At 35.5% G+C, this 23,726-nt stretch overlaps 1 protein-coding gene and 1 long non-coding RNA gene across 5 annotated transcripts in view; both read right to left on the bottom strand.

Moving 5' to 3' along the window:
* LOC127872860 (ubiquitin carboxyl-terminal hydrolase 34-like) overlaps positions 1-23,726 on the bottom strand; it is a 130,260-nt gene that overhangs the window by 106,077 nt on the left and 457 nt on the right. The window contains exons 2-14 of one of the 4 annotated variants that reach the window (XM_052416301.1): positions 22,394-22,481; positions 21,194-21,333; positions 18,671-18,909; positions 18,199-18,249; positions 16,395-16,436; positions 15,128-15,277; positions 14,083-14,150; positions 10,869-11,061; positions 7,098-7,156; positions 4,910-4,933; positions 3,552-3,630; positions 3,150-3,242; positions 2,194-2,319 (exon numbers count right to left, since the gene is read on the bottom strand). In XM_052416301.1, coding sequence (XP_052272261.1) covers positions 2,194-2,319; positions 3,150-3,242; positions 3,552-3,630; positions 4,910-4,933; positions 7,098-7,156; positions 10,869-11,061; positions 14,083-14,150; positions 15,128-15,277; positions 16,395-16,436; positions 18,199-18,249; positions 18,671-18,909; positions 21,194-21,333; positions 22,394-22,481 — 1,352 coding nt within the window. The remainder of the gene's footprint in view (positions 1-2,193; positions 2,320-3,149; positions 3,243-3,551; positions 3,631-4,909; positions 4,934-7,097; positions 7,157-10,868; positions 11,062-14,082; positions 14,151-15,127; positions 15,278-16,394; positions 16,437-18,198; positions 18,250-18,670; positions 18,910-21,193; positions 21,334-22,393; positions 22,482-23,726) is intronic. The other 3 variants (XM_052416302.1, XM_052416303.1, XM_052416304.1) reach the window with 3 other exon arrangements.
* LOC127872863 (uncharacterized) lies at positions 12,350-13,863 on the bottom strand. The gene is made up of 2 exons (XR_008045820.1): positions 13,178-13,863; positions 12,350-13,022 (listed from the first exon to the last, which is right to left on the bottom strand). It is a non-coding gene; the product is annotated as an uncharacterized LOC127872863 (long non-coding RNA).

Genomic DNA, 23,726 nt, shown 5'->3' with positions numbered 1-23,726 from the left:
AACTTATCACACTAATTAGTTTTTTTCCCACTTAAGCTGAAAACTGGCAGAGCCTATTAGAAAGTAAATTTATGTCAGCTGAGTCTGGGAAACTAATTATTGAATTAACAAGAGCTGTCAGAGGACAGCGTGCTCGACTATTCGAGTGCTTGACAGTATAACGTAAGCCATCATGGGGAAATTGTTCATATTGAATAATTTATTAGACGATCTTTTAAAAATAAAAAAGGAAAAAAAAATTGGAGGGGTAGGGGTGGGGGGGGGGGTAAGGGGATGAGAGGGGGGTATAATGTGGGGTGTGGTAATTTATTAGGTGATGTTTACACACACACACAAATAAAAATTGGGGGGGGGGGGGTAGGGGGTATAATGTGGGGGTGTGGTAATTTATTAGATGTTTAAAAAAAATGGGGGGAGTGGGGGGGTAGGGGGTGAGAGGGGGGTATAATGTGGGGTGTGGTAATTTATTAATTGATGTTTAAAAAAAAATTGGGGGGGGGGGGGAGGTTGGGGGGGGAGGGATTCTGGGTAGGGGCGTGGGGTATTGTTTGGGTGGAATCCATTGTGGTTTTCAGGTACGTGTTGTTTTGTCAAAGTAATAATAAAATGTGATCATAAATAAAGAAGTTATGGCAATTTAAGCAAAATGTTCAATTATCTAAGTGTAAAAGGGGCCATAATTATGTCAAAATGCTTGATACAGTGGTCTGGTCTTATTTATAGGTTGGGGTCATGTTGGTAAACAAGTATGCAACATATAAAAGCAATATGTCAAAGGATATAGGAAATATTTGGGGTAGTACGCAAACTTTAACATAGATTTATCAATAATATGCATATTCTAAGTATAAAAGGGGCAATAATTATGACAAAATGCTTGATAGAGTTGTCTGCTCTTGTTTATAAATTGGGGTGATGTTGGTTAACAAGTATGCAAAACATAAAAGCAATATGTCAAGGGACAATGAAAATAAATGGGGTAGTACGAAAACTTTAACACTTGCTGCATATTCTAAGTGGAAAAGGGGCCATAATTATAACAAAATGCTTGATAGAGTTGTCTGCTCTTGTTTATAGGTTGGGGTCATGTTTGTAAACAAGTATGCAAAATATGAAAGCAATATGTCAAGGGACAAAGAAAATATTTGGGGTAGTACGAAAACTTTAAAATTTGCATGCAGACGCTAACACTCACGCCGACGTCGGGGTGAGAAGGATAGCTCCACTATATATATTTCATATATAATAGTCGAGCTAATAAATTTTATTATGTATTATTTACAAATGTTAACTTAGATTAGAAGAAAAATAGATGCAGAGTTGTTCAAGAAAATATATCTATATTTAGTGTATTCTTTGTCTAATCTCGGTCATTTTTCCAAAACCATTACAACTTATCGTCCTCACATTGAGCCTGTATTCTTACTGGATATTCTACAAACCTGACCTCTTTTTCAGGTCCTCCAATGAACTCACTGTGTTCTCAAATTAATAGATCAATATTAATGAATGTACAAATTTTTCATACACAAGTGGCCCAATGATGTCATAAATTTGTTTTACGGATATTGCCTTTTATTTTGTCAGTAGCAAGGTGATCTTACAGTTTGTAGTGAAAGCCAATAATATGTCCATAGACGATAATGAAACAGAAACTGTAATTGCATGTCAACTCAGTGAAGGCTGCTGTGGCCTTGGAAGTGTCTAAGTTACAGCTAATATTAATTTCGTGCTTTTATTCCATTAATTGCATAGCCTTTTTCTGCATCTCAGTAAGAACTGTTTGGAAATATATCTATATATATATAATATTTATATTTATAAATAAACACCAACGAGTGTAGTTGAAGTTTATACCAAAAAAGTCTTTTTTTCCAGACAATTCATTCACATGTAAGATGCATGAGTGTTATGGAATTTTAGATAAAGGGGAATTCTTATAAGCTTTTTTGTGGCTTTTTCAACCAACACAACACAAAGGTTGCCGTGGCATGGTGGATATGGTGTCCGCTTAGCGACCGGGGGGTCACATGTTAAATCCCTACTGTGGTAGAGTTCTTTAGATCACCCCATAGACACCAAGTACTGGTTCAAGTCATAGAAACAGACTCCAGAGCGTTGCAAATGAGCATTTAGCTTTTGATGCGATCGAGCTTAAATAAACATGTTTAAACTTAAACCCAATGCGCTCACCGACTCTGTGTGTGCTGCTATTTCCAGACTAGACACCAGTGTCAGGAGGTGTTGTACAGGATGCAGCTCAAGGTTCTTGATGAGTGGTATCAGCAGCTCAAACACCTGCTTCCCACAATGCTTCAGCTGAAATCAGGTCACATATAGTATATCAAGGCATTCTTGACTTGATACTTGAGACAGTTGTCACTTTTATTGGGATTTCACGTTTAAAGCAGTTTTTTTTTACAAAAAGTCCTACATAAGTTAGAAATAGTTTTGACATTTTAAGTGTTCAAGTTAAGTTTAATTATTTTAAAATCAAACAAACCTTAGTTTTATGTGATGTAAACACAATAATGCTAATGTTTAACTATTCAATTTTCTGAAGCTACTAATCAAATGAGAATTTGAGGAGAATTTTACCATACATTAGGGAAGTTCACCTGTATTTTGAGGTTAAGACATGTTTCATTTTGTTTAATTTGCTAATCATTTCCATATGAAAACTATATCATAACCAATTATGGGTTTGAAGATCATTTGTCCCATCAAGGCACATAGTTGACATCTTTTTACAAATAAAAGCTACCTGATGAGTTTGAAGCCTTCTAAAACTAGCACAGAACTAGAACAGCAGTGACGATTACCCCAGATTTCTTATGTCATGATAAATAGATATGTAGCAAATTGTAACAAAAAACAAAAAAATGTTCGAAAAGTGGCATGACTTTTGCTATCTTTAATCGAGAATTATAAAATTGTGACTGTACAGTGTCATATCAATGCGTGTTTGTTTGATTGTAAAATGTTTTAAAGGAGAACTATCCAATTTATGTATTCAGACAGACAGATGGACTTACTGATTTCCATATTGATTCAAGTACCCACCCCATCCAATTGGTGATGGAGGGTATAAATACATTGTTATCTGTCTCATTGACCTTTCCTTAGCTTATAAGTATCCCACAGCCTACCTGTGCAGCGGCCCAGATGCAGTCTATGTGCTCGTTGGTGATTCTTCCCTCCATTGCCAGAAAGGTTAGGATGATCTGACTCTGCTTGATCAGCTGAAACATAAATAGACGTGCCATGCTAGGGGAAAACAGGGCTTAGTGCAAGTGTGTAAAGTGTTGTCCCAGATTAGCCCGTGCAGTCTGCACAGGCTACTATGGGACAGCACTTTCTGCCTTGACTGGATTTTGGTTTAGAAGCAACTTCCTCAAATTTAAAAGAAAAATTTCATGAAAAAAGAAAGTGTATAAGTATAAACTAACAGTAACTAACTTAGAATACATTTTGAATAGCATACAAATTAATAGATGAAGCCTTAATATTTGTTAAATCGAACAAAACATATAGATTGGATGCATTGGTACCTCTATGTGAAGATTGGGCCCAAAGATATGCTCGATGATTTTATTGTCAATCAGCCATTTTGCCAACTGCTGGCCTTCCCTGTAAACAGAACAGCACACAGCTGTTAAAAACAGAACAGCGAACATAGCGGTAAAAACAGAACAGCTAACATAATGGTAAAAACGAAACAACAGAAATGCCGGTAAAAACAGAAGAACATACATACCGGTAAAACCCCCAGAAAGAACACACAAGCAGTTAAAACAGAACAAACCCATACTTGTAAAATTAGAACAACACAAATACTGGTTAAAACAGAAAAGCATATATATCAGTAACAAGAGCTGTCTCCTTTGGATGACATATGCCCCCCAAAAATGCTTTTTCGAAACCTAAACGCAAATTTCGAAACCTAAACGCCGACCCTAAGTTCAAGGTCAAGGTCAAAGGGGTCAAGATATTTGTGCGTATGGAAAGCCTTGTCCATATACACATGCATACCAATATGAAGGTTACATCTGAAGCGACATAGAAGTTATGAGCATTTTTTCGAAACCTTAACCCAAAAGTGTGACAGACAGACAGACAGACGGACAGTGTGATCACTATATGCCCTCCTTCGGGTGCATAAAAACAGAACAACAAACATACGGATAAAAACATAACACACATACTGGTAAAAACAGAACAACTCACATACCAGAAAAAATCAGAACAACAAACATACAGGTAAGGGAAGAACAAGAAATATACCTGTAAAAAGTGCATAAACAAAGATAAATACCAGCAAAAACAGAACAACAAATATACAGATAACAAGGGACAAAATTGTCACAAAACCAGGTTTTCATTGTGAAAAAAAAATCTGATAAAGGGAGAAAACTCAAACTGAACTTTTGAAATGAACAAACAAAATTAACCCCCTTTGTAAGTTTGTTTTAAAAAAAATCTATTTTTAGTCGTGGCGACCTTGACATTGGAGATATTGACGTGATTCTTTCGTGCGACACACCGTCCCATGATGGTGAACAAATGTGCCAAATGATTTTAAAATCTCACAATGAATGACATAGTTATGGCCAGAACAAGCTCATTTATGGCCATTTTTGACCTTTGAACTCAAAGTGTGACCTTGACCTTGGAGATATCGACGTAATTATTTCGCGCGACACACCGTCCAATGATGGTGAACAAATGTGCCAAATGATTTTAAAATCTGACAATGAACGACATAGTTATGGCCCGGACAAGCTTGTTCCGCCAGCCCGCCAGCCAGCCCGCCCGCATTCGCCAATCTAATAACCAGTTTTTTCCTTCGGAAAACCTGGTTAAAAATATTATAACATGCATAAGGGTAAAAACAGAACAACACACATACCGGTATGTTACTTCAAATCTGTTTCTTAAGGTTGAAAAAAAAAAATCTTATTTTAATGATTAATGAAAAAGCACGAGAAAAGTTTTACGTTACAAAATGCATAATGGCATTATCTGTCAGAAGTATTGTAACATTGAAATGGTGCCAGAGAATTAAATAGATTATCTGTGTGTCTTTTTGGTAGATTATCTATTGTATTACACCTGTATTTGTGATAAAAATATCAACAGTGGTGCAGACAAACTTAACAGATATATATTTTTTATCATGAGTTGATTAAAATTTACTAGAGCTTTGTCAAAGACGTGATGTATACCCCCACGTGCCGCATTGACACAGACTATTTTGCATGCCGTCTTTACAAAACAAGGGAAGCTAATTTATGACGTTTTTTAAGAATTATTACGCCATTCTCATTTATGGCCATTTTTGACCTTTGAACACAAAGAGTGACCTTGACCTTGGAGATATCGACATAATTCTTTCGTGCGGCACACCGTCCCATGATGGTGAACAAATAATTTTACAATCTCACAATGAACGACAAAGATACGGCCCGGACAAGCTCATTTATGGCCGTTTTTTACCTTTGAACTCAAAAGTGTGACCTTGACCTTGGAGAAAGCAACTCAATTCTTTCGCGCAACACACCATCCAATAATGGTGAACAAATGTGCCAAATGATTTCAAAATCTCACAATGAACGACATAGTTATAGCCTGGACAAGCTCATGTATGGCCATTTTTTACCTTTGAACACAAATTGTGACCTTGACCTTGGAGATATCGACCTAATTCTTTAGCGCGACACACCGTCCAATTATGGTGAACAAATGCGCCAAATGATTTTAAAATCTCACAAAGAACAACATAGTTATTGCCCGGACAAGCTCATGTATGGCCATTTTTGAAATTTGAACTCAAAGTGTGACCTTGACATTGGAGCTAATGACGTAAATTTTTTTTGCCTGACACACCGTCCAATTATGGTGAAGAAATGTGCCAAATGATTTTAAAATCTCACAATAAATGACAAAGTTATGGCCTGGACAAGCTTTTTTATGGCCATTTTTTACCTTTGAACTCAAAGTGTGACCTTGACCTTGAGATATCTGCGCAATTCTTTCGCCCAACACACCATCCAATAATGGTGAACAAATGTGCCAAATGATTTTAAAATCTCACAATGAACAACATAGTTATTGCCTGGACAAGCTCATGTATGGCCATTTTTGACCTTTGAACTCAAAGTGTTACCTTGACCGTGGAGATATTGGCGTAATTTTTTTTGCTTGAAACACCGTCCAATTATGGTAAACAAATGTGCCAAATGATTTTAAAATCTCACAATGAATGACAAAGTTATGGCCTGGACAAGCTTATTTATGGCCATTTTTTACCTTTGAGCTCAAAGTGTTACCTTGACCTTGGGATAACGGCGTAATTCTTTCGCGCGACACACCGTTCAATGATGGTGAACAAATGTGCCAAATGATTTTAATATCCCACAATGAACAACTTAGTTATGGCCCAGACAAGCTTTCGGGACAGACCGACAGACCGACCGACAGACAGACTGACTGACAGACCGACACAGAAAGTGACTCCTATATAGCCCCCATTACCATTGGTAATAGGGGTATAATACTTTTACATTATCTATTTTCCTTAATGTTTTAAAAGGTTTAAGGTTTGTGAATTTCTTGAAAACAATAACCCCAACGATATCAAAATAATGACCTTATTTGACCAATTTTTGTATGGCATTGCTGAGGATGTTAATTATTTACTGTAATATTCAGTAACTAAAGAGGAATGAGGAAAAATATTGTTATTTTAAATGTTGGTATAACTAAGAATTGCTGATTTAAATTCAATCCATTTTACTCATAAACTGCAGAATATAATAACATTTGATCATGCTCCTTGAAAAAGGTCTTTATTGCATGTGCACAAAGTGTCCTCCCAAACTAGCCTGTGCGGTACGCACAGGCTTATTAGGGACAACACGTTCTGCGTAACAGAATTTTTGCTAAGTAGAGACTTTCTGTAAACGAAACAAATCATAAAAGTAGAAAGTGCTGTCCCTGAAAAGCCTGTGCACAGTCTAATCTGGGACGACACTTTAATCACATGCACTTAACCCCCTTTTCGCAGAGCACGGCTCAATTAATTGGTTGTTACTCACCTTTCAGCATCCATCAGTGTCTCGTTGTTACAGCTTTCATTGTACAGGGTGATCTGGTTCTGAAAGCAATGCAACCAATATGCAGAGTTGTGTTTCTTGAATATCATTACAGTCATCTCCCTTAGACAATCATTCAGTTTAATGCATAAAGATTATGCATATAAACAAGTATTAGCAAAAAACAAAACTATCAATTTATCCATTAATGAAAAGAAAAGATTTGGAAGAATGTCAGATCAAAACAAGATCTGAGTTTGTGAATCACAAGTCCAAAGCCCATAACTATGTCAAAAATCAATGGAATGGAAAGAAAAGAACACTTAATCTGAAAGTTATGTCAGTAGACTAAAAAAAAATCTACTTTAAGCATCACTAACTTTGACCCAACTGGACAGAAATGCAAGCTATCTGCAAACAAATACCTTCATCAAAACTCAAGTAATTGAGAGGAAACAATTTTTTCGCTTTTACAAACAGTGAATTTGATCGTACTGGCCCCAACTGCAATCCCAACAAACTTATGTAATTAGCTACCTATACACAAAATTTACATAAAATTACTGCCATCCAATGTTAAGAGCAAAAACTATGTTAACAATTTTTAGTAAACTGTAACCTTGAACCCACAAACTACAAATCCAATCCCTTGCTTGCTATGCTATGTGTTATTTCAATGTCTATAGTAAATATAGAGATATGGAGTAATAGCACAAAAACATTAACCATAGTTTCAGAAGTACAAAAAGAGGCATAATTGCACAACAGAGTTGTGGAACTTGGTAAGGAACCTCACACAATGACCTAAATACATTTGTGATGTTTCAATTTAGTACATGCAGTTGAAACAGTGATATTGAGACATTGCATGTTTACCTAAACCAGGTTTCTTAGTACAACAAGAGATGTGTTTGTCAGAAACACAATGCCCCCTATTGCGCCGCTTTATTTTTTTTTTTATCATTTGGCAGGTACAGATAATTGTCTCCCTTCAAAACTTATTACTTCCCTTGGATTTGAATTTTCGACCTTGGACCTTGAAGGATGACCTTGACCTTTTACCACTCAAAATGTGCAGCTACATGAGATACACATGCATGCCAAATATCAAGTTACTTTCTTCAATATTGCAAAAGTTATGGCCAATGTTAAAGTTTTCGGACGGACGGACGACGGACAGACAGACAGACAGATAGTTCAACTGCTTTTTGCCACCCTACAGTGGGCATAAAAAGAGGCATACTTCTTATAAATTATTGGTAAGAGTCATGGAACTTTATCAGTGACCTCACAAAATGATCCTTTACTTTATAATTGAATACCTGAAGTGGAACCATTGTAATGAAAAAGTTAAAAATTGACCTTCCAAAAGAAATAAGTAAAAACAGGGACATAATTCTTTTAAATTGATAGAAAGAGTTATGGAACTTGGTCAAAATCTCTTATCTAATGTATAATGATTCAATTGCATATATGTAGTAACAAGAGCTGTCAGAGGACAGCGTGCTTGACTATTCCAATGCTTGACAGTATAACGTAAGCCATCATGGAAAGGGGGGTATAATGTGGTTGTGTGGTCATTTAAAAGATGATATTTCGAACAAGAGGGCCATGATGGCCCTGAATCGCTCACCTGACTAACCAAATACAATCCCAACCCAGATTTCATCAAGATAAACATTCTGACCAAATTTAATAAAGATTAGATGAAAACTGTGACCTCTATTGTCTATACAAGGTTTTTCTATTATTTGACCTAGTGACCTAGTTTTTGACTTAGTGACCTAGTTTTTGACCACAGATGACCCAAATACAATCCCAACCCAGATTTCATCAAGATAAACATTCTGACCAAATTTCATAAAGATTGGATGAAAACTGCGACCTCTATTGTCTACACAAGGTTTTTCTATTATTTGAACTAGTTTTTGACCTAGTGACCTAGTTTTTGACCCCAGATGACCCAAATACAATCCCAACCCAGATTTCATCAAGATAAACATTCTGACCAAATTTCATAAAGATTGGAGGAAAACTGCGACCTCTACTGTCTACACAAGGTTTTTCTATTATTTGACCTAGTTTTTGATCTAGTGACCTAGTTTTTGACCCCAGATGACCCAAATACAATCCCTACCCAGATTTCATCAAGATAAACATTCTGACCAAATTTCATAAAGATTGGATGAAAACTGCGACCTCTATTGTCTACACAAGGTTTTTCTATTATTTGACCTATTATGTGACCTACTTTTTGACCTAGTGACCTAGTTTTTGACCCCAGATGACCCAAATACAATCCCAACCCAGATTTCATCAAGATAAACATTTTGACCAAATTTCATAAAGGTTGGATGAAAACTGTGCCCTCTACTGTCAACACAAACAAATTGTTGATGGACGCACACACACACACACAACGGACGCCGGACATCACACGGTCACATAAGCTCATCATGTCACTTCGTGACAGGTGAGCTTAAAAAAAAGAAAAAAAAAATTTTGGCGGGGAATTCTGGGGTGGGGCGTTGGGGATGGTTTGGGTGGAGTCCATTGTGGTATGTCAGGTAAGAGTTGTTTTGTCAAAGTATGAATCAAATGTGATCATAAATAAAGAAGTTATGGCAATTTAAGCAAAATTTATTAATTTGACCTTGAGAGTCAAGGTCATTCAAGGGTCAAGGTCAAATTCAACTTGCCAGGTACAGTAACATCATGATAGAAAGAAACTATTTGAAGTTTGAAAGCAATAGCATTGATTCTTTAAAAGTAAAGTGGTTCTTAACACAAAATTTAACAAACTATTCAAAGTTACAAAGACAAAAAAGGGCCATAAATCCGTTAAAAAGCCAACCAGAGTTATGCAACTTGCCCTGTACAGTCCCCTTCAATAGTTAGCAAGTTTTTCAAGTCTAAAAAGCAATAGCTATGATACTTTAGGAGTAAAACACAAAACTGTTTAAAGAGTAAAACACAAAACTTAACCAAATGTTCAATTATCTAAGTATAAAAGGGGCCATAATTCTGTCAAAATGCTTGATACAGTTGTCTGCTCTTGTTAATACATTGGGGTCATGTTGGTAAAGAAGTATGCAAAATATGAAAGCAATATGTCAAAGGACATAGGAAATAGCTGAGGTGGTACGCAAACTTTAACATAGATTTATCAATAATATGCATATTCTAAGTGAAAAAAGGGCCATAATTCTTACAAAATGCTTTCTACAGTTGCCTGCTCTTGTTTATAGATTGGGGTCATGTTGGTAAAGAAGTACGCAAAATATGAAATCAATATGTCAAAGGATATAGAAAATATTTGGGGTGGTACGCAAACTTTAACATAGAGTTATCAATAATATGCATATTCTAAGTGGAAAAAGGGCCATAATTCTTACAAAATGCTTGATACAGTTGTCTGCTCTTGTTTATAGGTTGGGGTCATGTTGGTAAAGAAGTATGCAAAATATAAAAGCAATATGTCAAGGGACATAGGAAATATTTGGGGTGGTACGCAAACTTTAACATTTGCACGCCAACGCTAACGGTGACGCTGGGGTTAGTAGGATAGCTCCACTATATATATTTCATATATAATAGTCAAGCTAAAAATGGTGATATTAATGATATTGAATGGTGACACCTTCACTCTTACAAGAGAATTACACAGACCAATACGCTGACATTTGGGTGAGTAGTAAAGTCAGACTCTTTGTTGAATAGTCAGGCTAAAAAATGGTTAAAAATATGCCAGTTTTTTCAAACATCAACTCTTACATTCAACTGGTTGATCCCAGCTAGACGTATAGTGAGTGTTGAACACGTGAAATATTTAAATGCCAGGTCCAGGCCATCCTTGTCGAATGTGAAGTGCGTCTCAAGTGGTTCCTTTACCGCCGCCCACATCAGGTCAGTCATGTTACGATTTCCGGCCATACGCAGGTCTTTGTCAGACAACTTACACATGTATCTACAATAAAGAGAAATATATTTCTACAAAAAAAGACAAATCTTAAACAATAGAAAATATGAAGCTTGTGTTATGAAGGAGAGAAGGAAATAAATTCAATACTGTCTCTGCAGGTTTCTAGGCATGTACCTACAAACAAATGTGTACCATATATGAGAGGTCATGTTATACTGGATAATAAAGTATTGTTTAGTGTTCAAGATCGTTTTTCAGGCAATTAGTTTTTCACTTGCAGTTTCCTGAAACATTTTTTTAATTTAAAAATTTAGCTTCATTTCTTTATTATATAGCTATAAAAAAGTAAAAACAAGAGGCCCTTTCAGGCCACAAGTCGCTCACCTGTGATAACAAGATATTATTGGGACAAATCTTCTGACCAAGTTTCATGAAGATGAAAAATAAATGTGGCCTCTAGAGTGTTAACAAGGTTTTACTATAGCCATATAAGGAAAAATGCCCCGCCCCTTGGCAGCAATGTTTTTCAACCACCCGGCATCATTTTTGAACTCATCCAAGTTATTATCGGGATGAATCTTCTGACAAAGTTTCATGAAGATCGGACAGTAAATGTGGCCTCTAGAGTCAATGCGGGGAATCACGTGGTTAGATTTGAGAGAAAATGGCCTTATGATAGGCGTTATCCAATTAAAAACAAGAAAGTAATAAGGTAGATGAACCTGTTTGAAGACTCAATTTCTCCATCAAATGGCGGCCATTTTTCTCAAATCTGACCACATAATTCCCCGCATTGAGATTGTTAACAAGATTTTACTATAGCCATATAAGGAAAAATGCCCCGCCCCTTGGCAGCCATGTTATTCAAGCAAAGGTTACCATTTTTGAACCCATCCAAGATATCATTGGGACAAATCAAGATATTATTGGGATGAATCTTCTGACCAAGTTTCATGAAGATCGGACAATAAATGTGGCCTCTAGAATTTTAACAAGATTTTACTATAGCCATATATAGCCATATAAGGAAAAATGCCCCGCCCCTTGGCAGCCATGTTTTTCAAGCAAACGTGACCATTTTCAAACTCATCAAAGATATCATTGAGACCATTCTTCTGATCAAATTTCACGAAGATTGGACAATAAAGGTGCCCTCTAGAGAGTTAACAAGGCAAATGTTGATGCCACACAATTCACAACGCACAAAAGGCGATCACAAAAGCTCACCATGAGCACGTTGTGCTCAGGTGAGCTAAATAAAAGCTGCGCCATGAGCGCATGATACGCCCGTCGTTCGCCAATGAAGTAGTAAGGTAATAAATAACCCTTTGAATCATTTTTTTACTTCAGTTTATTTGTATTTGAATACATGGTTTATTTTATAAGTACATGAGCATGGAAATCACGAAATTTTGACGAACAAAGTCCCATAACTCTGGAACGACAATTCAGAATTCCGTCAAAAACGAAAGGGGATCAGGGTTTATCAATATTAAGATTGTGTTGAAATTTGAAAAAAATCCATCGAAGGATATTTGAGCTACAGTAGGACATTCAATGAAATCACGAAATTTTGACGAACGAAGTCCCATAACTCTGGAACGACAATTCAGAATTCCGTCAAAAACGAAAGGGGATCAGGGTTTATCAATATTAAGATTGTGTTAAAATTTGAAGAAAATCTGTCAAAGGATATTTGACGTAGCGTACGACATTAACAGACGGACGGACGGACGGACGGACGGACGCGGGGTATACCATAATACGTCGCGTCATAGACGGGCGTATAAAAAATCCATCGGGGGATATTTGAGCTACGGTAGGATACATGAACAACAATAACATTTAAGGTCACAGTGACCTTGACCTTAGAATGAATGACCTTGAAATGACCAGTGGTCATCTAAGTGTGCTTGCAAACCTTCATGTCAAGTTTGAAGACTCTATGTCCAAGCATACCAAAGTTATAACAATTTTAACATTTTAACATTTAAGGTCACAGTGACCTTGTGTGACCTTGACCTTTGAATGAATGACCTTGAAATGAGCAGTGGTCATCTAAGTGTGCTTGCAAACGTTCATGTCAAGTTTGAAGACTCTATGTCCAAGCATACCAAAGTTATAACAATTTTAACATTTTAACATTTAAGGTCACAGTGACCTTGACCTTCAAATGAATGACATTGAAATGACCAGTGGTCATCTTCTAGTACTGGCCAATCTTTATTTCAAGTTTGAAGACTCTAGGTACAAGCATACCAAAGTTATAACATGAAATAAGAACTTTAACATTTTTACATTCAAGGTCACAGTGACCTTGACCTTCAAATGAATGACCTTGAAATGTCCAGGGGTTACTTACTAGTTCTGGCCAACCTTCATGTCAAGTTTCAAGACTCTAGGTCCAAGCATACCAAAGTTATAACAACTTTAACATTTTTACATTCAAGGTCACAGTGACCTTGACCTTCAAATGAATGACCTTGAAATGTCCAGTGGTTACTTACTAGTTCTGGCCAACCTTCATGTCAAGTTTCAAGACTCTAGGTCCAAGCATACCAAAGTTATAACAACTTTAACATTTTTATATAGCTACAGTAGGACATTCAATGAAATCACGAAATTTTGACGAACAAAGTCCCATAACTCTGGAACGACAATTCAGAATTCCGTCAAAAACGAAAGGGGATCAGGGTTTATCAATATTAAGATTGTGTTAAAATTTGAAGAAAATCTGTCAAAGGATATTTGACGTAGCGTACGACATTAACAGACGGACGGACGGACGGACGGACGGACGCGGGGTATACCATAATACGTCCCGTCATAGACGGGCGTATAAAAACAAAAACATATTAGTATGGTCACATCTTGACTTCAGTGGTGACTTTTTAAAAATTTACAATGTACTACTTACATTTGATAGCGGTCTATTATTTTAACACATGTTGACACATAACGTCCCAAAACAATGAGCCCTAATGTGTTCATGACAGAACAAGAAATTTAAGGGTAACTACTTATCATATAAAATAAAATGTATTTATTGTTGTTATAATATCTCACCTTATCACAGCTGTCCTTAATGGCACAATGCACTGCATCACAGTGGGGATATTCATCCACAACCGCAACTTGAAAACATAGAAAACAAGGCTAAATGCATGTGCGTAAAGTGGGGGAACGGGAAGACATTTTCCACTTTTATGAAATTTTTGTTTAAATGAGTCGCTTCATAACAAAAATCCATTTTAGACGGAAAGTGTCATCCCGGGTTAGCCTGTGCTTACTGCACAGGCTAATCAAGGACCACACTGTAGGCACATGCATTAAGCCCAATTGTCCCAGAAAGAGGCTTAGTGGATTATCAAGCATGAAACAATAAATGAACAACAGGGGGTGGAGCACAGCATTTTATGATGACTTGATATGATTTTTTAAGGAAATTCAATGATTAAATGATTGTATTATTATGATTTTTTAAAATAATGTAGGTCATTGATAGGACTTATGTAAATGTTTCTCTTTTTTTGAATAAAGGAAATTTAAAAATGGCCTCGTTATAGAAGAATTGCATACAAATAATTAATATGAATCGGTGGTACTGGTTAAAATAAGTCAATTTAAGAAAATATTCCCTAATGTTTATCAAATATTTATCAGCCATTTAACAACGGATTGACAATCTCTGTCCTCTGATTGCAATTCCAAGTGCTGTTAGCTTGCATCATTGTAATTATCAAAAATCAATATAATTTGAACAAATACTTATCGAATACTCAGTAAACAAAGATAGCATGCAAACAGTTTTTACAAGTTTTCTTACATGACTCTAATAGAGTAGTAGACTATTTGTTAACCCTTCTCCACTTGGATATGTATTTTGACGCATTTGTAGTCCCTCAGAAAGTTAAATTTAATTTAACTCCTTTCTTACTAGATTCATTTTTTAAGCTGCATTTCCAACCCATATATACTGATGGGCAGCAAACAGTATACAACCTGAACAGACTGCAAGTTGCACAAAGCCATTTTCATTTTGCTTCTGAGAGGGAAATGTTTAATAAACAGCAAAACATTTCTATCTTAAGAAGTGTGCACAGATACTTACATTGGCTATAAGTGTTATGAGCGTGTGCGCAAACGTGAATGGAAGAGTGGTAGGTGAGGCCTTCTCAAAGCACTGTCGTAGAGCACCAATACCGTTAGTATCACAGAAGAAACACACGTTCCTCAGCAAGAACAGAGGCACATCAGGGTCCTGAAAACAGGCAGAGTTTGTGTGACAAATAGGTGTTAGAGCAATGTCAATGTTTTCTTTTCCAGAAAAAACATGAGTTGATTGTTTAAAAAAAAAGTTACTTGTCCACATGCTCGTCACTTATCCAAATGAGAGAAAACAACGCAAACAAATAATTCTCATTTTGAGCATTAAAGAAAAGAGTGTCATTCCAAAACTTTTGGCAAAATAAATGTGTAGTATTTTCATTTCTGCTTTAACAATAATTTTATCCAATGATCAGGGATGTATTGTCGAAATAAACCCACAATGAGCAAACTAAGCTTTATTTCAGCCTTGCAGGGATATACTAGCTGTCACACTCAGACAAATTATTTAGTTATGTTATGTATATAATTGTGATGTTTTTCTATAACTATAATGTTTTTCTACTAACTTCTGCCATTTGTGTATTTGTTTTCCAACTTAAGACAACAAGTGTTTAGAAAATTATGAGAAAATAGAATACCAGATGATTTTTGAATAAATATGTTTTTTGGCTTGGCACAAAAAAATGAACCACTTGCAATGGCTTGTGGAACAAGTTTTCTAGGCCTCTCTAAATAGCTTTTATCTGTATTCAACAATAACCTAGTCTTAATTTTTCTCCTTACTTAATTTTTGTTCACACACCACCATAAGTCTGGGGCTATGGACTTACATCCGTCAATGGCAATTGCATAACAACCTCTCTTAGTATGTAACAAGAAAATAAATATTGTACATAAAATGAAATTTCTTTACTAGATACAAAACTATCACACTCAACTTTTACAAACGTGACCATTTAACAAGTTGACAAGTTTTTAATATGACCTTGATATTTCAAAAATGAGTCTTATGCCATATGCAGCAAGCGTAGCTGAAGATCAGCTTGCACTTTGGCACACTTTGATCAGAAGCTACCATGTCTGCTATTAAGCAATGCAAGGATTCCTGATCTCATTCGAAGACAGGGTAGCTCCTGACCAGACAGACGTATGCAAGTGCTGGTCTGGAGCTCCACTGGACGAAAAACGCATTGGACAAATGTAGAATGCTGACATTAGGGGGACTGACTTATGTTCTTCAGCGTATAAAGTGCAACAAATTCAGTTACTTGTGACATCAGCTTTTGTGTGGCATTCCTATCGATACACAACTGGAAAAAAATACACACGATTTTGAGAATGTGGATGAAATTTTCATGGACCAAATTTCACAGAGCACTTTTAAGAAACTGTTTTACCCAAATTCAATGTGAAGACTTTGCCTGAATTTTGTTTAATATGACATTTATTTACTTAACAAATCATTATAAGTAATTTGACCACTAGGGCATTGCAAGATTTGACTCCAGGGGCATGATTTAAAAAAACTTAGTGCTATAAGATGTTACATAACAAGCTTCAATACCACTTTAAAATGCTACATGGAGTTTAGCAAACCTCTGGGTCCTGCTGTTTCAGAGATGGTGATTAATCAAGTTTTCACTCAATACTTATACAGAAAACAAGCTACTCCTAGCGCAGGGCCTAGAGGCATGATTTGAACAAACTTGGTAGAGGACCACCATTTAATGTAAAACACCGAATACCAAACCCTTGTCCGAAACACCAAACAATGGTACATGATAAGTAAAAAAACTTTCTACCATATACATACATGTGTAAAAGGCAAACAAGTTAACTCCCAGGGTGGGGCCAAATTTGACCCAAGGGGGGTTATTTGAACAAACATTGTTGCGCACCAAATATGAAATCCCTGATATTTTCAGTTTCATAGAAAACTGTTTTAATGTGATTTACTATACAAGTCATTACTAATGATGTGTCTCCTGGGAGATGGTCAGTTTTATCCCCAGAGGGGTGACTTAAACAAACTCACTAGAGACCACACAATGATGTTACACTCCAAAAATTAATGCCCTAACACTTGTGGTTTTAGAGATATTTTTTCACTTTAAACTTTTATCTTACATTTTTAGCTCAGGTGCTCTACATATGCCATGGACAAAAACGATTTGAAAAACATTGAAAAAAGGTCACCTAAAGGATCATTTCCATTAAGTTTCAGTAAAATTTGCCAAACAATACAAAACGAGAAAAAAATGAGCTAAAATTTTTCTTTTTCTTTTTAAGTATGATAAGTTATGTTATTTTTCTTGAACAAATGAATATGTAAATAATAATTGTGGTAATACCATATTCAGGGCTTTTTTTACTTCTTAGAGAATGGCTGTGAATGGCCATTTCACAATTTTGAGATGAACATTTCACAGATCTAGTAAGGCCACTATACCTGACAAAAACGACCATTTTCAACTGTGAAAATTGGACTGTTTGGGCTTAAAACTGTCAAAAACGGCCATTTCACAATTCAAATTTGATTTAATATTTTACATAAGCGAGACAAGATATTGACAGAAGTAAGGCTTTTCTATGGTTTTAGATAGAGTTAACCAGTCAAAATATTGTTGTAAGTGGTTATTTGTTGAAAGAAATTGTCAAGACAATGAAAGTTATATTTTAATGCATTATTTAAAGACATTTTAATATGATGCAAGTATTAAACATGCTTTCACTATAATAATTCTTAACAAACTGAATTTCTTAATTTTTTACAAGTTCGCAACTCGTTTTTTCCACAACTTTCACAAGTTCGCGACTCATTTTTTCACGAAATGAGGGAGCCAGGGAAAAAAAGCCCTGTATTCCTGGTTAAAATGCAGGCATCAGGTACATGGATCACAAGTAAACAGAAATATATAATTTTGTACATGTCTTTTTATGCAAAATGCTAAAGTTTCTAATGACTATATAAAGGCAACAACTAACAACTCAGGCCTGAAAATTAACCAAGTCATAGCACTAAAATGACAAGCCACTTATTTTCTTGGATGACATGATATACAAGATACTCACTGATATTTCACAATAGTTGTTCAGAGCACTAGTCTCTTGTTGGGACAGCTCCTAAACAATAAAGAAGTTTGTAAGTAAAATTAAGAAGGACTGGTTAGTATTCACAGTTTTTAATCTGAGCACACCTATCATAAGACGCTTTCTTCTAAATTTCAATGAAGGATGAGTAAATGGGGATATTTCCAGAAATGTGTAGATTCAATTAACATCATAATATTTAATTATTATTACTATCATATGTATGAGAATTTTTTATCAATTCAACCAACTTAGTAAAAAAATACTTTTCTCAACATAGTTTTTATATAATTGCCTTAGAATGTGTATTGCTTTTATAGATTAATAACCTCAGTTTCTGTCAGATACAAAATATGTTAATAAATAATTATTCATTACTATTTTCGCCAAATTTGAATACTCAATACAATTATTATAATCATTCTTTTTTTAAAGCATCGAAACAATAGATCACCTCTAGTGACGAGTGTACAATGTGCTTATACGCTATGTAGGAAGGGAAGTTCATCAGGAAGACTTTTGTGACAAACTGCAGCAGCTTGTCCTTCTCCTCCATGCTCCACCCTTCGTCCCCGCCCACCTCCATGGCTCCACCCCCTCCCTCCTCCGTGACCTCTGACTTTTCAGCAGTCTCCACAGTCACCTGCTGCTCTTCACTAGGCTTGACAGCATCTGTCGTGTTCTCTTTATTTTCTACAAAAGCAGCAGGCATATAACAGTGATATATCGAGTGCACGTTAAAAGGAAACCGTCGTAAATACCATACGGGGATTCTTGTTTGGATTGCGACAAATTTAACAAATCAATAGTACCAACTTCCTTAATCTTGAATATTTTTTCCATATTTTTATAAATAAATTTATTTAAACACCATGAAAAGATTATGAAGATATTTTAGATCTACAAACAGAGTTGATACTTACAAGATCAATCTGTAAGCAATAGTGTTGAAAAAAGTGACAAATATAACTAAACATTTCTTAATTTTAAAACAGGCCTTTTATCTTAACTTCAAAACAAATAAGAAAAACCCTGCACCCTGGTTTATCTTAGATCTTATGATTAACAGTAATATAAATATGCTACACATTGTGTGAAAATGGGTATTACAGGGTCTTCCCCAGGCCATTTAAGCGCCCCTTGCCGGGGCGCTTGAATTTCGAAATCAGAGTCCCCGGGGCGCTTGAAATTTTCCGATCAGTGTATTCTTCAGTAAAAGAAAGTGGAGATTGTCCAAAAAAATCAAGATTTCCCTATCAGTGTATCAATATTCCCTGTTTTAAAAGAGTACTCGGTACCTACTTTCACAAGTAATCGCCATAAACACCACATGGGGTAATGGATAATCCACTGATAAGAGAATAGCATGACGCGCGTATCGATTATTCTAGCCACATTACACGGTCATTTAAATGCTGACAAGGATGTATCTGGTAACTTTCCAGTCGTCAAACTGTGAAGTTCATCGTCCAATCGGTTACGCGAATGCTTATGAGGGCGGGGTTAACTATCAACCATTATTTTTGATTGACGTCGGGCATGAAGTAAGAGTTTATCGCAGCTTGATTAGCAAGAAGTTGTACCATTTGAGTAATATAAAACCGGTAATTAGTACAGTACAGAACATTAAAGACGGTTTCGGGCATCATCATCACACCTTTTTACTGTAAACAAGTGTTACCTATGACTCATAATTAATACGAGAAATTAATTGCAAGTGGTAAACAATTAATTTTTATAGCGAGTAAGTTATGCAAATTACTCCCGGTTACAATTATGTGATAACAATTTATTTAATTCCAGTACATGTATATTTCAACATGTCCATTTATAGAACTGATTCACCTCGTTTTTCTGACATTTATTCGACACGTAATGCGCTTTAGCAAATTTTCGTTGAATTAATTACGCACACTTGTAAATGTTTCGTCCGATAATCGATAGTTAGAAGACTGATGATGGCAACCGGCCGTGATCCTCGTGGACAACGTGCATTTCATGCATAATTCCGTCAAAACATTTATTCGACTCGTAAAGCGTGTAAACAAATTATCGTTGAATTTATAACGCAACGGTTAATATTTGTTGAAATCTCAAATGGTAATAATTAAATTTGTAATCCGAAACCCATTACCGTAAGTCGATGTTAACGCCTTTTTAATCCGAAACACACTTCCGAATGTAAATGTTACCGCAACGTTAAATATTTTTGCTTCAAATTAGCAGTGCAAATTTATTTTGTGTCGAATCTTTTTCTCAATTAAAAAGAGCGCGAAAATTATGTAGCATGTACAACGTCGCGTCTATTGCATACAAAAGGCGTGTATTGAGCGTTTTAACAAGCACACAACAGGTCAGGGGATTGACGCATATTCAGAGGCAATATTTCATCAAATCTATAAATAGTCACTTAAAAAGATGGCAAGGTTTGTGTTAAAGAAATAACCGAAAGCTTTTTTTTTTTAAATATTTACCAGAAAGAGATTGATAAAAACGGAATAAACGGGATTATCGGAAAATGAATAGAAACTTGAAAAATAGTAAGTATACAGTAATAGAGTCGGGTTGAACGTATGTATTGGGGAATCGTTCGAGTCGGGATTTTACTATCTGTGCGGAAAAGTTTTAAAACAATTAAACAATATAAAAAAATATATTTTTAAATGACTGGGGGATTTTTTTGAAGAGTCATAGCGCACCAAATGACGTCTTTTGACGCTGTTTTTCTTTGAGTTATAACGCACCACAGAACGTGAATTGACACGTTAAATTAAAAAAAAATCAACGTCGGTAGGGGCGCCTGAACAAATTCCTGGGGAAGGCACTGGACTATTATGCCATATGCAGCCAGCGTAGCTCTGGACCAGCCTTTGCTTTTGTGCAGACTGATCAGGAGCTACTCTGTCATTAAGTCCATTTTCGCACAACCTTGCTCCAATTGAGTGATCCTTAAACAAACCAGGTCCCTGTTTCTTACCTTCCCCCTTATGCAAGATTTCCTTCTCACTGTCGCCTGGAAGGGTCTGTATCAAGCGTATCCCCACACTTAGGGAGTCCTGTACCATGCTGTTAAGCTTCTCAAAGTTGCGATAGTCTTTGAAGCAACACATGCATTGTCTTTAATAAAAGAATGAAAAGAAAAAATAATTACCATTATAATGTCAGCAATGTTTCTACAAACATGGAACAAAAGGACTCCTTTATGATCATTGATTTTACATAAATTATTAATTTCATTATCAATGTAAACAGGGATCAAAAATTAAAGGTTGCCAATGAGCCCAGCTCAAGTAGAGATAGACTTAAACTCAATTTCAAAAGTTTGTAGTCTGGCTGAGCAACTAGGATTTTAAAAAAGCTTGAAACATTTCCCTAAAAGTCTTCAATAATTACCACAATTATTCTGGTAGAAACTTTCTAAAGCAGGTAGACTCAATTGTAATGCATACATTAAGGACAATGATATTGTATGAAACAAATTAATATTCCACAACGGCTTTGTTTATCATTTTCAATTGACAGGCCTTGCCAAATATTTCTTGAGCCACTAGTCCTGCAGATGAGAACCTGACATTCCACAGGCCCTACAATTTAATTTGCTTACCCTGTTTTTTTGTTGAATCAAAAACCATATAAAAATTGATGGCTTCTTTGCAGATCACAAATTATTCCCTTACATTAATATTTAAACCAACACATAAATTAAATTACATTCTCTAAAAAAAGACCAATCTAACAGTCTTTATCAGTGTATCATTACATTATAAACAATCCCTCAGATCATATTTAATTATAGAAGTGTTATCTACAAAATGAATACATTCCGCATGGTTTTACGTTTTTACATAACATATGATTCACACATATAAAAGAGGCATAATGCATACAATGTGGGACATCTCTGCAAAGTTGAACTTTCATCTATATTTCATGAAATAAAGAAAATACATGTATATGAAAATAATGATCAAGATTTATTTGGTTCTGGGCTCTTTCCCTGGGAAAACAAAGAAATAAAACTGATTGCCTGCATTATATTCCTTTCATAGGCTACCGGTACTTCTTTATGTGAAAATATAATTTAAAGCAATATAAGATTATGTAAAGCAATATTCAATAATTTTGAAAAGTAAGTTTATCCAAAAATCACTTAAAGATATAAATAAATTCTTCAAACCTTTGAGGCCACAGGCACACATAAAGAACAAAAGATAAAATTTCTTTCTTGTCCATATGAAACCCTCCATTTTGACTCCTGTATTCAACTGAAATGAGAAAATACAATAATGCATAGTGGCTATTAGTCTATAAAAACGTACTCCAAGAGCCTTTGATAATTTTGCTATGACAGCTCTGGGAGTCCATATGCACCCCTTCATAAAAACAACTGCAGGTTCTATGCAGCTGATCAGTGTGCATCACTAAACTGACGTAGTTCCTGACAAAAAGTGGAAAGCAATACATAAACTTCAAAAACACATTATATTTTCTTAAATGGCAATTTACTGAAGTTATTCTTTGAATGCACTCTAAAAAACATGACAATGTTTGAACATGCTATATTCTTGTTGATATTTTTATGTTGAAATTTGGGACAGTGTAAATATTCGACATGCAAATATTTCTTGCTTTAATGGTACCATTTTCATGAGTTTGTGTTTTAGACAGTTAAATGTTGATAAGTTTTTGCAGTATCACTGTATCAGTGTTCCTAAGCGCTTGCAGTAGTGATCAAATCTTGCACCTTAGGACAATAGACAGCGAATTGCAACTCTCAGAAACCCTTCAGGTTATAAAGCTGAGAGTTGAATTATTGCAACTAAGTGGCTATTTGCTGAAGTTTGGGAAAAAATATTGTGTAACTGAATGCATACTTATTGATAATAACATCCAGGTTTTTTTTCCAGCTTTTTTGGAAGATAGCCCATGGCTTTGAAATTGGGAATTTTATCGGCATTTTCAAGAAATTAGGAAAATAAATTGGGATTTAAAACTACATGAATGAGTTTAGCATCTTTAAGCACAAACACCACAAACACCATCATGATCAACACTTTTCCACATAATAAGCTCACATCAGGCACCATTTTATTAGAAGGAGCTTCATCTTCTTCTTAAGAACTACTGCTATCAACATGTGGACAATCGGAAATCAACGATGACGATGCAAAAGAGTCACTTGTTATTTAATTACTATCATTAACAATGGAAGGAGTTTCAATGGTAAGACTTGTACTTCTTGACAATGTTTTTTTTTTTGACGCTTGCTTAAAAAATCAACAGTTTTCGTTTTGCCGTCAGGTTTTTGCTTAGAAATATTTTTCACGTTATATTGCGAATTGCGTGACGTCTTAGTTTTCCATTCAGCCAAAATATAATAAGCGACTGAACAACACGGATAATATCGTGCACACGAGTAATGCCGACATTATCCAAATCGAGGTATAGTCTAAAACCGGTACGAGACTGGATCGGACTACAATTTGTTAAAAAGCGAAACAGCCGATGTC

Source organism: Dreissena polymorpha, chromosome 3 (assembly GCF_020536995.1).
Source record: "Dreissena polymorpha isolate Duluth1 chromosome 3, UMN_Dpol_1.0, whole genome shotgun sequence".
NCBI classification, from domain to species: Eukaryota; Metazoa; Mollusca; class Bivalvia; order Myida; family Dreissenidae; genus Dreissena; species Dreissena polymorpha.
Note: the sequence above shows the minus strand (reverse complement) of the source record. Positions and strands in the feature narration are given on the sequence as shown.